Genomic DNA, 13,901 nt, shown 5'->3' on the forward strand with positions numbered 1-13,901 from the left:
GCCTTAGACCAGTCTCTCTGGCCAATCAGCCCTCTGCAATGTTTACGCATCACGTTTAGTCCCTACTCTGCGCACTTCAAACAAGGCGTGAGCAGGTACTAGAAAAGTACCTGGTTACACAGGGAAAGGGACCAGTACCAGGTTTGCGTAATGGAAAAGCAAAAGAAATGAGTCAATTAGGGACAATACAGTGGAAATCTAACATAAGGCTTAACTCTAACCCTAAACTAACACTATAACTTACACTACCACCACCCCTGAAGTGTCTGCATAGGAGAGGTAAATTATATGGAGAGATCTCAGCATCCCAGCCCCTGCCATGGGTTGCAGCTGACATCACTGTGTATCAATTACACAACTCAAATGAAGACTGTGATGTTTAAGTAGTGGGTGGCAGGGTGGGGCCGCAGGTACTGTTGCAGTCATGAAGCTCCTGCTCTGGGGGACTGTCTGTGAGGAGTGTGGTGTGTTCTCCCCGTGTCTGTGTGGGTTTCCTCCAGGTGCTCTGGTTTCCTTCCATGGTCCAAAATCACATGTTGGTAGGTGGATTGGCAAATCAAAAGTGTTCATAGGTGTGAGTGTGCAAGTGTGTGAGGGAATGTGTGTGTGTGTGTCACCCTGTGAAGGACTGGGGCCCCCTCCAGGGTGTGTTCCTGCCTTGAACCCAATGATTCCAGGTAGGCTCTGGACCCACCGCGACCCTGAACTGGATAAGAGTTATAGACAATGAATGAATACATTATTTGGATGTGAATGTGTACCTGTGTCAGAGTGGTACAGAAAAAGTGTAGAAAAAGTCTAGGAACCTCTGGTGTAGGAGAATGTGTCTTTTGTCTTTTGTCTCCTAATGACCCCATTTTCCTGCAGTAAACACCACTAGGCTAATATTATTATTTTGCCACTATTTAGCTCCACCCACAAAACACAATTAAAAACTGCTCTGTAAATTACTGTATTTAGTGTATTTTGCCAAGAAAATGGCAAGTTGTACAGGTTTTTAGCCTAGAATGCACGTAATTTTTCATTTATTTTATCTCTCCATTTTGTTAAATAACACATTTTTAAAGAATATTTGTTTTTTAACAGCATATTTGTCTGAAACTATTTTGATTTCACACACCTTTAGTTTGAAAAGTTGACATCTGTGTAGCTATGGGTAATTTTATTCCATTTTTGTGAGTTTTCATTATATTTTATGTTATTTTATAAACCCTGTGGATCGCTCTCCCAGAATCCTCCTCAAATTCCAAACTAATGAATGTACCTCTCCCTGCGCACATCTGCTATATCCCTCCGCGGCATTCCGCTCAAACCATCCTCCATCATCTCCGACAGCGGGACTGTACATAGTCCGAGAGCAGTGGGTTCCACAGAGCAAAATCCCCCAGACAGCTGGATAACTAAAGCTGCAGTTTAAAGTCATCTTAAACACTCTTTGCTTTCATGTGTGTCTAGGTTTTAATGTGCGCGGAGGAATACATGGAGCGTGTTCTGGGAGTGAGAGTCCTCAGTGCTCCGCCATTTTAATTCCGGCTCTGATGCGGGTGGCTCTGGAATACTTACTCCTTTAAGAATTTACACTTTTAAACACTTGCTCCTTTAAAATTTAGCTGTTTTAAACATTCGCGACTTTAAATATTTAACATTTTATACGGCCATCCTTGTAGCCCGCTTTATTTCTCTGTTTTCTCCGCTGTTCGCTGTAAACACGGAGTGTCTGATCAATTCACGGTGAGTTTAAACCTGTTTACTCTGAATGAGAAATCCGAAACCCTGTATTTCTGTGATGTTTATGTTTAATCACAGCTTTGTAGGACATTGTTTATCTTTGAGGGTTCAGCTACGTGCGCTGTTGAAATCGGCCCGAAGGTTCGTGCGGGTGTGAGTGTTTTGGCCGAGTGTCGGTCGCTGCAGTGGCTGAGGCGGCGTCAGTTACATTAAGGTTAACGTAGATGTGCTGGGGTTAAAACGATGTTCCCTTGTTCTATTTAAACCTGTGTAAACGTCTGTTTCTGAAGGTATTACAGCGGCAGATACGTGCTGTGGTAAGAACGGTCTTTCTCTCCTTCTGAATACATCTGTAAGCTGTTTCTGGAGATGTTTACAGCGGCAGAGACGAGGTGTGAGGGCGGCTTGAACCAGCAGGCGTTGATTGTGTTACCGTTGACTGAAAATTTAATCAAAACTATTGATAAAAATGAGATGGGTTTAATCCGGATTGAAATAGTGCTGTTTGAACGGTTGTGTGAACAGTTTACTGGGTGTATAGATAATATTATTTAGTTAATGTTAGCCTTTAAGTAGAATTTTCAGTTCCACCTTAAATGCTGCGAAAGTCCTGAGATTTTCAGTTGTGGCTTTTAAGGTGGTATTCAGGTAAGGACTGACCCTGTCTCAGTTTATCCAGGAATTGGCCCTGGCTCCCTTTTAATCCACAACAGGTCCTGTTCCCTCTGTCCTCCCCCTATCTGACAACTGACCCCCTGTCCCCAGTTTACCCCCCCCCCCCCTTGTCCTGGAACATATCCTTGACCCTGACCTCCTTTATCCCAGAACGGACCATGGGCCCTGACCCCAGAACTGTACCCGTCCCCCTCCCAGTCTTTTTTCATAGGCTTCTTTCAGCAGTTTAACCAAACCATCGCTTCATTTTCTTAAGAGATCAGAGCAGGTTTATAACCCAGGTGTTAATATCAGTCTGAATGTTTGGCTTAAAACTGAAGAGTTTGGCACAAAATGAGCACTTTAGATAAAAATGTTATAAACGAAATGTGGTGGAAAGCCCCAAAACACACGTTCCTTGACGACAGCGGAAACCCAGGTGGAAACAGATTAGCGCAGTATTTATTTATGAACAGGACCTGGTTTTAAGGTTTTTTTTTTTCAGTTCAGCTTTGTTCTCTCCGTCTCTAACACTTTTATGTGTTTCTCGTTTCCGAGCGAGAACAGGCTTCTGGATAAAACTGAAATGGAGAAACAAGTCACCTGGGCTTTTTCTCACTGCAGTTTTCCTTTCTTCTCAGTGAACGTAGCCATGAGACGGATTTAGCCTCAACCTAAAAGAATTGTGATTCATGATTTGCATTGTAGTTTAGTCTAAAACAAAATCCATACTCAGTTAACAGGATTTTAATCTAGATTTAGGTTTAATATGAGTTTAGGAAGCTGTCTTAAGAACTTAATTATATGGCTCTCGGTCCATTTAATTTTCTCTCTCCCAGTTCTCCTGTAATAGGCCTGTATTATACCGGAGCCGTCTTGCTCATGTTGAGGATGTGTTTAGAAAATCTGATACTAAGTCAGTCCTTTATTCTCTCTCTCTGAATCTGAGTTTTGCTGCTGTTTAAAAACCTGGTCAGATTCACGGCAAACAGCAGCTGGTGTTTACTCCTGAAACAGTGGAGGCTTTCAGAGGTGGAGGACTGCAAATCCTGACGTGCTGAAGCTTTATGCTTTACTCGGGCTTTATGCAGTCCACATACTGAATGTTAGAAACATGTTTATCCTCCATAAGTGGTGCTGCAACATCTCCTTTATAAAGACATCATGGAGCAGAAGGTCGTTTTTCCACAGAAGCGATGGTTGGAGAATGTAGCCTTTAGATTAAATGCTGGAAACTGAAAAGAATAAAGATGGATTTGCCTTTATTTTAGTTGTCGCAGTGCTTTCAGGTTCAGTACGGTTTTAATTCAGAGTTCAAGATGATGACTGTAGGAAAGCTGAAATATATTAAGACATTTCAGGACAAGTGAAATAATTAGAGCATGATTGCAAAAGGGTCCCCACGCTTGACTCTGATTAGCTGCAGGTTTCATTAACGTCAGCAGTTGGTGTAAAAGACCTCGCTTCTTCGCTTTGAGCGCTAATGAACTGCAGGCCGGTCTGTGATGTAGAAAACCCTGAGTTTTCAGAAGCTGCCTCTGTTTGCACTCAGCTCTGGCCCCTCGCTATAAAAACTAATTTATTTACTCTGGCAGAACTTCACAGAGCCACACTCCTCCTCCTCCACCTCCTCCTTTTAGAGTCCGTCTGTCTGGGTTAGTGTCGGCCTACGTTTCAAGAGCTGCACTGTAAAACCCTCGCATGCGCGCGCTCGCTCTCTCAGTGGAATGTCCGATGTGGAGTGCAGGATGTTTTGATAGATGTGGGTTCCTGTAATTACCTGAATCTGAAAAAGGTTGTTTTTCCTCTCGTGTTAAAGTGAAGCGTCTGTTCTTTTATTTATCAATTACTCGCTTCACAAAACGAGTGTTTAAATAATGAAACGCAGAGGAGAAAACTTCGCACAAAAACACTACTGCAGCTAAGAGTGATGTGTGTAGTACATAGGGTGGTCCTGATTTAATTAAACTGTAGGATTTGGCTTTTGCTGAAGTAAACACAGGAGACTTGCCATTGCCTCAACACAAGTCAGTGTTCCCTCTTCAGAACCCGTGTTAGGAATTTAGATTTGAATTAACGTGTTAATGTTGAAGCTGAATGAGATTCTAAAAGCTTGGTTGGGACCAGCGTGTGTTGAAAGTTAACTTTCCTCTGTCACCTTTTTTTGTTTTGTTTTGTTTTTCTTGTTCGTACGAATGGAAAAACCGATGAGGAGCCATGCTTTGTATGTACTCAACTCTTCAGGTGGGGGAGGTACAAAAGTCTGAGTGTTTCACATATTTAGCCCCCCCTTTTTGCTGGGTGCAGGAAGCCGTACCTCTGTGTTACTGATTTCCGTTTTCCTGGGTTTGTCCACATCCTCTCACATTCTGGAGAAGTGCAGTGTTCACGTCCGTTAACGTAGTTAAATAAGCCGCAGGGTTTTTTTGTTTTCGTTTTTTTTTCTGTTGACGGCAAGCTCCAAAATAATTTCACAGAGATGTGTTTTTGAGTGTGGTGTTGTAAAATGCACCAAAGTGCAAATGGACCCTGGAAAACCTGCCAAAGGTTTGATGTGATGAACAGTGAAGTGCGTTGCCAGATTGTGCAGAGGAACACCTGGTTAGCAATGACCGTTTCTTGTGTTTAAAGTAGTTCTGTGGGAAAAGTATATTCCTAGATGTGTCTGTCTGCCATTGAATCATTTGTATACGTTAGACAGGTTGAAATTTGGAGTGAATTGGCACATCCCTGACTTTTGGTTGTGTGTTAGTCTTGTGCTCTTTTGTCCAAGCTTTGTAGCGCGTCTCAAATATTCGTCTGTTGTTAACCTGCCATTTAACACCAAAAATCCCCTTCCAGCACCTGTAGCGTCATCACTGATTCACTGAATTTTGCACTCCAGCCAAACTCAGCTGAAAACCTTTGTCTTCCATCGCGGTACTTTTGCTGTATTGTGTTAAGGTTGATTTGGAAGTTATCCAGGTTTTTAAGAAGATGAAACATTCCAAATGAATCCCTGTCCCAGGCCGAGCTGTGGTGGAGTGCGGTAAATGTATGGCATTTGAAAGTCTTCGTTGTTGCTGTAAAACAAGTTGACCTTGAGTAATACCTGAGTGGGGCTTCAGGCTTTATCCTTGGTTTAATAAAAACACTAGTCATGGTCAGTGTAATGGGCTGTTAAAAGATCTGTTCAGTGAGCAGTCAGTGTTAATACTCTGTCTTAAGTCTCCTGACTTTAAATCATATTTTTTTTTCTTTATCCAAATGGTTGATGTTGCTTTTCATCTCCATCTAGTTTTGATGAATGAAGTTGACTAACCCCCAGGAATGTTTTTATTAGCAGTGCCAGGATGACTCACTTTAGAGAGAGAGAGAGGGGGAGAGAGAGAGAGACCCTGCTCTTTGAATGCAGGGAGTTTCCCCGAGAACACACACACCGCTGGAGGCTCTGTGACTCTGTAGAGTGTCTCACAGACACAGCTGTTGTCTGAAAGGAATGGAGAGTTGGATATCAGATTACAGCAGATTGTAAGAGGCAGTATCTCTCCTCTCCCACAGCTTTGCCAAAGTTCCCCAGTGCAGCTTTTGTGCTCCTGAATTGTTGACTTTTCTTCATGTTCATGAACGGTTTTTCTGTTTTTTCTTCTTCCACAGGTTTAGATATAGTTCAGACTGAGGGCTCAGCAGCGCTATGGCTTCCCAGTGTAAGTACAAGTCCACTGCAGACCAGGAAAACACTAATTATAGAGAAAACAAAGGTAGCCCTCCACCACTCCATGCAAACTGTAGGCTGTATTGAGAAAGAATGAATTGTCGAAGCACAGTGAGATTATATAGTGTTCATGTGAATGTGGACAGGGACATTCTCTCCAACCTGTTTATGCAGTGGTGGAGGCTGGCTTCTTAGAGTTTATCCCCAAAGTGACGTATATTTATCCCCTAACTGTAGCTGATCTAATGGAGCTGGACATGGCAATGGAGCAGGACCGAAAGGCTGCGGTCAGTCACTGGCAGCAGCAGTCTTACCTGGACTCAGGGATTCACTCTGGAGCCACCACAACCGCACCGTCCCTCTCAGGAAAGGGGAATCCGGAGGAGGACGACTTGGATAACCAGGTTCTGTATGAGTGGGAGCAAGGCTTCGGTCAGCCCTTCACTCCTGAGCAGGTGGCAGGTACGGGTCTTAAACTGCACAGGATAAGTCATTTACACTAATATCCACAGCATACTCCAGCACACTGTCCATAGTTAATGGCCTTAATCCCTGGGTGGGGGTGTACTCTACTCCAGAGATTTGTCTTTTTGCTCACTACATATTTTTGTTGATTTTTCCATGTCCTCAAAAGATAACACACATTTTACAGCAGATCAAACTGAGAGGAATTATTTTGATTCTGTGTAGACATGGACGGGCAGTATGCGATGACACGTGCTCAGCGAGTTCGAGCAGCAATGTTTCCTGAGACTCTGGACGAAGGAATGCAGATTCCTTCCACACAATTTGACTCCGCAAATCCCACCAATGTACAGAGACTGGCTGAACCCTCACAGATGCTCAAACATGCCGTCGTCAACCTCATCAACTATCAGGACGACGCTGAGCTGGCCACCAGAGCCATTCCAGAGCTCACCAAGCTCCTCAATGATGAAGACCAGGTGATTTTGAGAGTCAGAATGTCTAAATACTGTGTAGTCAGTTCTCTGCTCTTTTGATAGATAGGTGTGCTGTCGGTCTGTAGTTCTGCTTGATGTGGGTATTTTAGTTTTTTGTCCATCTCCTAACCCTGATAATTTGCTGATTGTCACTTCTAAAGGTGGTGGTGAACAAGGCGTCTGTGATGGTGCACCAGCTCTCGAAGAAAGAGGCTTCGCGCCATGCTATCATGCATTCTCCGCAGATGGTTTCTGCCGTTGTTAGAACCATGCAGAACACCAACGACGTGGAGACTGCACGCTGCACAGCTGGAACCCTGCACAACCTCTCACACCACAGAGAGGGACTCCTTGCCATCTTCAAATCCGGAGGAATCCCTGCCCTCGTCAAAATGCTGGGGTGAGAACCGCTTCAGAATTGTGCTCAAACCTTTCGAAACGAATTCCTTACAGAGCCCTTAAAATCAGGTCTCGGTTCATCGCCATGGAGACGGCTTTGCCTTTTTGTCTGAGCGCGTGTGTCTGTGTGGCAGGTCTCCGGTGGACAGTGTTTTGTTTTACGCCATCACGACTCTTCACAACCTTCTCCTGCACCAGGAAGGGGCCAAGATGGCCGTCCGTCTGGCTGGAGGTCTTCAGAAGATGGTTGCTCTTCTGAACAAAACCAATGTTAAATTCCTTGCCATCACCACAGATTGCCTGCAGATTCTGGCCTACGGCAACCAGGAGAGCAAGGTAAGTTTCCTGGGGCTGAACGGTATGCTATTTTCATATTAAAATGTAACCTCTGAGTTTGAATGATATGCAAACTTTTTAAACATTTCTCCCTTGAATTTAAGCTGACCTAAATAACACGATGAGCCATCCCCAAAAACGTGGATATGGTAGATGTTTTGGCAAAATCTAAATGATTATGGTTTGATTTTAAAACAGCTGTTTGACCAGGTGTTTTGTGTTTTCTGAGTTTGTAAAAGTGTGTTGTTGTGTTTAGTTGATAATCCTGGCAAGCGGTGGCCCTCAGGCTCTGGTGAATATCATGAGAACTTACACCTACGAGAAACTGCTGTGGACCACCAGCCGTGTCCTCAAAGTGCTGTCTGTCTGCTCAAGCAACAAACCCGCCATCGTGGAGGCTGGTGTGTTTTTAATGTTTTTATTTCATTTATTTATTTAAACACATTATCAAACGTTGTCAGTTTGTGGCTCAGCATTAAGCAGCAGCTGCATTTGTCCTGCAGACCACACACCTGGAGCACTGTAAACCAAACTTGTGATGTGTTTTTTAGGAGGAATGCAAGCACTGGGGCTTCATCTCACTGATCCCAGCCAGCGTCTCGTACAGAACTGTCTCTGGACCCTCAGAAACCTGTCAGATGCTGCAACCAAGCAGGTATAGACACACACACACACACACCAATAAAACATAATAAGAAATATAAAAGGAAGTGTTAAAACTGTGTGTGTGTGTGCAGGAGGGCATGGAGGGACTGCTGGGGACTCTGGTGCAGCTGCTGGGATCTGATGATATCAACGTTGTGACCTGTGCCGCTGGAATTCTGTCCAATCTCACCTGCAACAACTACAAGAACAAGATGATGGTGTGCCAGGTCGGAGGCATCGAGGCCCTGGTTCGGACAGTGCTGAGAGCTGGGGACAGAGAGGACATCACAGAGCCGGCTGTCTGTGCCCTGCGTCACCTAACCTCAAGACACCAGGATGCAGAGATGGCCCAGAATGCTGTGCGGCTGCACTATGGCCTGCCTGTTGTGGTCAAACTGCTGCACCCACCCTCACACTGGCCTCTCATTAAGGTATAAGCACAGGAAGAGCAGCTGTGAATAATTTTTGTGTTGAAGGGGTGTGTGATTTTAACCTTTATGTTGTCTGTGTTGTACGGTCTTTGATGTTTTTGGATATTAACAAGCGTCTGTGCGTGTTAATCTGATGTCCAGGCCACCGTGGGTCTAATCCGTAACTTGGCGTTGTGTCCAGCCAATCACGCGCCACTCCGAGAGCAGGGTGCTATTCCTCGTCTTGTTCAGCTGCTGGTCAGAGCTCATCAGGACACTCAGAGACGCACCTCAATGGGAGGAACACAACAACAGTTTGTAGTGAGACATTAAACCTTTTTTAAAGTCTAATTAAAAAGTCTTTTAAAAAGCTAATGATGGGGTAATTGAAATTATTCCAAGCAAGATTAAGACATGAGGAGATCCATTAAGAGCTGAAGTGTCCAGTGTGGTGCCAGTCGATATCACGGCTGAAATCTTGTGTTTGTGTGTTAAAGGAGGGGGTCCGGATGGAGGAGATTGTGGAGGGCTGCACTGGTGCACTACACATTCTAGCCAGAGATGTTCACAACAGAATTGTTATTCGAGGACTCAACACCGTCCCACTGTTTGTTCAGGTACAACTCACATTCACAGATCCTTCTCTCAGCACTTCACCGCCAATAACTGTTCAGCTTGTTTGATTAACATTTAACACTCTGTCTGTCTGTCTCTTTCTCTCTCTCCTCTTTCTCTCCTTTCTCCCTCTCTGTCTCTTTCTCTCTCCCCTCTCCTGTCTGTCTCTCTCTCCTCTCCTGTCTGTCTCTCTCTCTCTCTCTCTCTCTCCCTCTGTCTGTCTGTCTCTCCCTCTCCTCTCTCTCTCTCTCTCTCCCTCTCCTCTCTCTTTCTCTCCTCTCCGTCTGTGTCTCTCTCTCTCTCTCTCTCTCTCTCTCTCTCTCTCCTCTTTCTCTCACTCTCTCCTCTGTCTCTGTCTTTCTCTTTTCTATCTCCCCTCTCCTCTCTCTCTCTGGCTATGTGTAGTTGCTGTACTCTCCTATAGAGAATATTCAGCGAGTGGCTGCAGGAGTGCTGTGTGAGCTGGCACAGGATAAAGAAGCAGCAGAGGCAATCGAGGCAGAGGGAGCGACTGCGCCACTCACTGAACTCCTCCACTCCAGGAATGAGGGAGTCGGTCAGTGTCTGCTCTGTTTACATCAACGCTCTCAGTTTGAAGGAAATGGTCACTGGCACTGTCAGCTTTATTAGTGCTCAGTGCAGTGTACCCTTCAGTGAGTTTAGGGAGAACCCTTTTTAGTAATAAACCATGCTTCGCTTGTTTAATAGTAAATATTTTGAGCAGTTAAAATGCAGAGTAATTACCAGTGGGCACAGGGAAGGTTAGTCAAATATTTGAAAGTTATATTCAAATAAAACGGTGATGTGAAAATTGACTGTGGAAAAGCCTGTCCTGCTTAACAATGGATTCGGCTTGAAATATTTTGTGAAGCTGTCTAGTGCTGTCTGTCTTATCAGCTCAGGATTCATAGGCTAAAGGTATTAAGTGAGCTGCTCCTAACTGTTATAGGTGTTGATGAACTCTAATGCTTCTCTCCTCTGCAGCAACATATGCGGCCGCCGTATTATTCCGGATGTCTGAGGATAAACCTCAGGACTACAAGAAACGTCTGTCTGTGGAACTCACCAGCTCCCTGTTCAGAACAGAACCCATGAGCTGGAATGAGGTAAATAAGCACTCGCGTCTACCCACACGGGTCTAGTTATGAGTGAGTATTTTATGAGCAGGGTGTAGGGGTGTTCACCGTGTTTACTTTGTGTGTGTGTAGACTGCAGAGATGGGACTGGATATCGGCGCTCAGGGAGAACCTGTTGCTTTCCGAACAGATGGTAAGAATGGCTTTAATATGATGAAATAAAAAGCTGTGAGTTCTCAGTTTTCTCTTAGATTCTTTACACTGATAATGGTGAAGCTGATGATTGTTCTGCGTCCCATTTGGGTGGTGTTTTTTCTGGATTTACTGCAGCAGTTGATTATTGGCTCTGTTTTCAGACCCGAGTTTCCGCTCCTTCCACTCTGGTTATGGTCAGGACGGTTTGGGGATGGACGGGATGCTGGAACATGGTGCAGAGTTCCCAGTAGATGGGCTTCCAGACCTGGGACATGCTCAGGACCTGATGGATGGCCTTCCTTCCACTGACTCAAATCAGCTTGCCTGGTTCGACACAGACCTCTAAGCTCTGGGATAAAAGGAGGTCAGGACTTTTTCATTTATTTAGTGAATCCCACTTCTTAATTTTACCCCTACCCCTTGTTTTTCGTGTGTCATCTTGCCTTTTGGAGCACAATTTATAGCGGTTAAACCTTCCCCTACAAAATGGAACCCATTCAGGTGCACCATCAGAACAAAGAGCAGCACTTAAACACAGTTAAATTGAAGGCATCAAAAGCGTTTAACAATCCTGTTCTTTCACCCACTCCTAACTCTGATATAGAGCTGAATTCAGCTGTTTATTTGGCAGCTTTTTGTTCAAACCTTCCATCTCCACCTTAAATATAGCAGTAGCCACAGGTGCTACAGTGTAATAGCTTCACCACTTTAATGTGGAACTAAACTTACTAGCTAAGAATTTTGGTTAGTTTTAACGTATAACATGAAGTAAACGGTAATAAAACATAGAAACCACAGTAAATTGAGGGAAAAAATTGGTTCATTTTAAAGAAAAAACTACTGACATTTTTTTAATCACTCGCACAGCCGCCTTGCACCGTTTGAAGGGTATAGATCCACGTAGGAAAACGGATGGGGTAAAGCTAAGAGGTGAAAAGGGATTCATCATTCAAACACACACACTCTGCACCCCTTACACCACACTTTGCCCTGTCTACTCTCTCCACCGTTCACACGCACCCCACCACCCTTCATTCTGTCTCTGCACTCTCCTTCACACTTCTTCATATTCTTGTTGTACCAATGTGTGATTTTAACAAAATGTATATTTCCCTCTCAGCAGCTGTTCTGTCGGACCACCGCGGCCCTGACCACAATGAAGCGGTTACAGAAGATGAATGGATGGATGGATGGATGGATAGATGAGTGAATGTTTTGCTAAGTGAATTTTTATTTTGTTTGTATCTTTTTTTTTTTTTTTTTTTTGTGGAGAAAAGGAAGTTTGCAGCAAGGGTTGAGTAAAAGGAAAGTGCCTGACAAACACACACACACACATCCCCCAAACACACACACACACCTTTACACGTACATATGCACAGTTTTTGGGGAAAGGTGGGAGTTTCTCCAGGAGGAAGAGTAGCGGAAGTCAATCCTCCCCCACCCTCCTCTTCAGAGTTTTTGTTTTTCTGTGCGTGGTGGAGCGGGCGAAGTGGCTGGATTTCAGGAGTGGATGCTCTTTGAGTGAAACCAGAGGAAAGTCTAAAGATGGAATTCTAAATGTTTAGCCGTCTTTTTATTTCATACATCGTTTCTTTTATTTTATACGTATTTTTTTAAGATTTTGGTACTGACCTCTAGCTTGGTTTGAGTTCTAGTCTGAATTAACGTCACTTCTGTTTCAGCAGTAATTTTATTCCATTTTTAAACGTCTTTGTAGTGTTTTGTTTTAGTGGAGTTTTCTCTTAGTTTCTGAATCTTTCTCAGTAACAGTGTCGAACACTAACTGTTCTTATATAATCGACTGAACATGTAACAATGTGTAGCTTTTTTTATACAATCAGCAATTCTCTGGGGGGAGGGTGGGGAGTATATGCATTCTTATTAAACTATTTTAAAGCAAGTGGAGGAGCTGTTTTCAGTGTAAACTCTTCCAAAGAGAGAGAGAGGGGGTTAAAAGTCTGTTATACTAAGCTCGTATCTATTGAAGAAGAGTTAATGTTGGTTTCGTTGGCTTATTTTGGGATCACGGTTCAACAATAAAAGACTTTTATTCCACCGTGTCTCTCAGCTTTATTCTAACTGGTTTAGCTCTGCTTTGAACTTGAAGAAAAACGGCTTTTGAATTCAGAGATCAGTCTGGAAAGGGTTGGTGTTTGAGTGTGAAATGAAACTGTGTTCCTGAGCTGTCGCAGAACAACTCCCTTCATGTCTCTTAAAAAGCTGAGCTCATTGATCTCTAAACCACACAATTCAGGAAAGTTTTTCTGTCATTCTCTCTCCCTCCTTTTTTTCTTTAATGTGAGAGTATATCAACGTAGGCCCAACCCTGCTGGGCTTCAGAGCTCAGCTCTGATCAGGTATTCTGAGTGAGGTGTGGTTGAATGTGCCACCTGCTGGCTGTGGAAGAGCCTTTCAAATTTCTGAACAAAAAAACTTTCTACCGTGAAGCTTAAACTTTAAAGTGCTCCATTTAAAAATTAAATAAATTCCCAGAGTGTTTCTTTCTCTCTACATTTGTTCATAAACTTCCAAGGCTACTCTCTTTAAAATACCTCTAAGAAAATCTTATAAAAAACCTAGGTTCCCTCTGTGTTCTGCCATCCAAGGGTTTAGCAGGGTAGACTCTTCCTTGGCCTCAGACATCACCCAGGATCAGGTATTGTGAAAGTCGTATTGCCATAAATAAGGCTCGTTGGCAAGTGTGTTCTATTTCTAATCACTGAACCAGTCACCTTTGCTTAGTGTGAGGGTCTGGGAAAGAGTTGCAACTTTAAGGCTTCTAGTTTTCTTCTGCTTTCATTCATAGACGTCTATGATCACTACCTTCAAAGTAGCAGTCTACGGGAAAATCTTATAAGACCTAGGGTCTCTAGGTAGTCTCCTCTCAAAGGATTAACCAGATTATAAGCTACTTAGCTTCAGAGATCAGCCAAGATCTGTTATTGTGAGAGTGGTATTGCCATAAGCTGGCTGCTAGTTTCTAATTACTGAACCAAGAGCTGAACACAACCAAAAAAAACAGAGATCACAGTGAAATATCCTTCCAAGTTATGCTAGCCCACAGTATCCATGACACGACTGTGTTATGGCTAGGGTGTCCAGACGTCCTCTTTTACCCGGACATGTCCTCTTTTTTAGATTAAAAAAATGTCCGGGCGGAATTTCACAAACGTCCGGGATGTTTTTTCTAGAGCTTACAGAGAACTTC

At 43.7% G+C, this 13,901-nt stretch overlaps 1 protein-coding gene across 2 annotated transcripts; it reads left to right on the top strand.

Annotated features, from left to right (window-relative positions):
* Positions 1-1,492: 1,492 nt before the first annotated feature.
* On the top strand, positions 1,493-12,752 carry LOC136664542 (catenin beta-1-like). Of its 2 annotated transcripts, none has more exons than XM_066641763.1 (16): positions 1,493-1,731; positions 6,019-6,068; positions 6,314-6,538; positions 6,767-7,020; positions 7,179-7,417; positions 7,551-7,752; positions 8,009-8,153; positions 8,304-8,407; positions 8,490-8,828; positions 8,970-9,128; positions 9,305-9,424; positions 9,828-9,978; positions 10,407-10,528; positions 10,631-10,691; positions 10,855-11,057; positions 11,814-12,752. In XM_066641763.1, the coding sequence occupies exons 2-15, from the start codon at positions 6,056-6,058 to the stop codon at positions 11,037-11,039; spliced, it is 2,319 nt and encodes a 772-aa protein (XP_066497860.1). In that variant the 5' UTR covers positions 1,493-1,731; positions 6,019-6,055; the 3' UTR covers positions 11,040-11,057; positions 11,814-12,752. The 2 variants fall into 2 exon arrangements, with proteins under 2 accessions (XP_066497860.1, XP_066497861.1); XM_066641764.1 differs by having other exon boundaries at positions 11,817-12,752.
* The last annotated feature ends 1,149 nt before the right edge of the window (positions 12,753-13,901 follow it).

This window comes from Hoplias malabaricus, chromosome 13 (genome assembly GCF_029633855.1).
Source record: "Hoplias malabaricus isolate fHopMal1 chromosome 13, fHopMal1.hap1, whole genome shotgun sequence".
Taxonomy (NCBI): domain Eukaryota; kingdom Metazoa; phylum Chordata; class Actinopteri; order Characiformes; family Erythrinidae; genus Hoplias; species Hoplias malabaricus.

What these genes read in the sequence shown, in the direction of transcription:
- LOC136664542 (XM_066641763.1), top strand. An exon ending in GCCCTCGTCAAAATGCTGGG is followed by an intron (nt 7,418 to 7,550) that starts GTGAGAACCGCT and finishes TCTGTGTGGCAG; the next exon opens with GTCTCCGGTGGACAGTGTTT. An exon ending in TGTTGCTTTCCGAACAGATG is followed by an intron (nt 10,692 to 10,854) that starts GTAAGAATGGCT and finishes CTCTGTTTTCAG; the next exon opens with ACCCGAGTTTCCGCTCCTTC.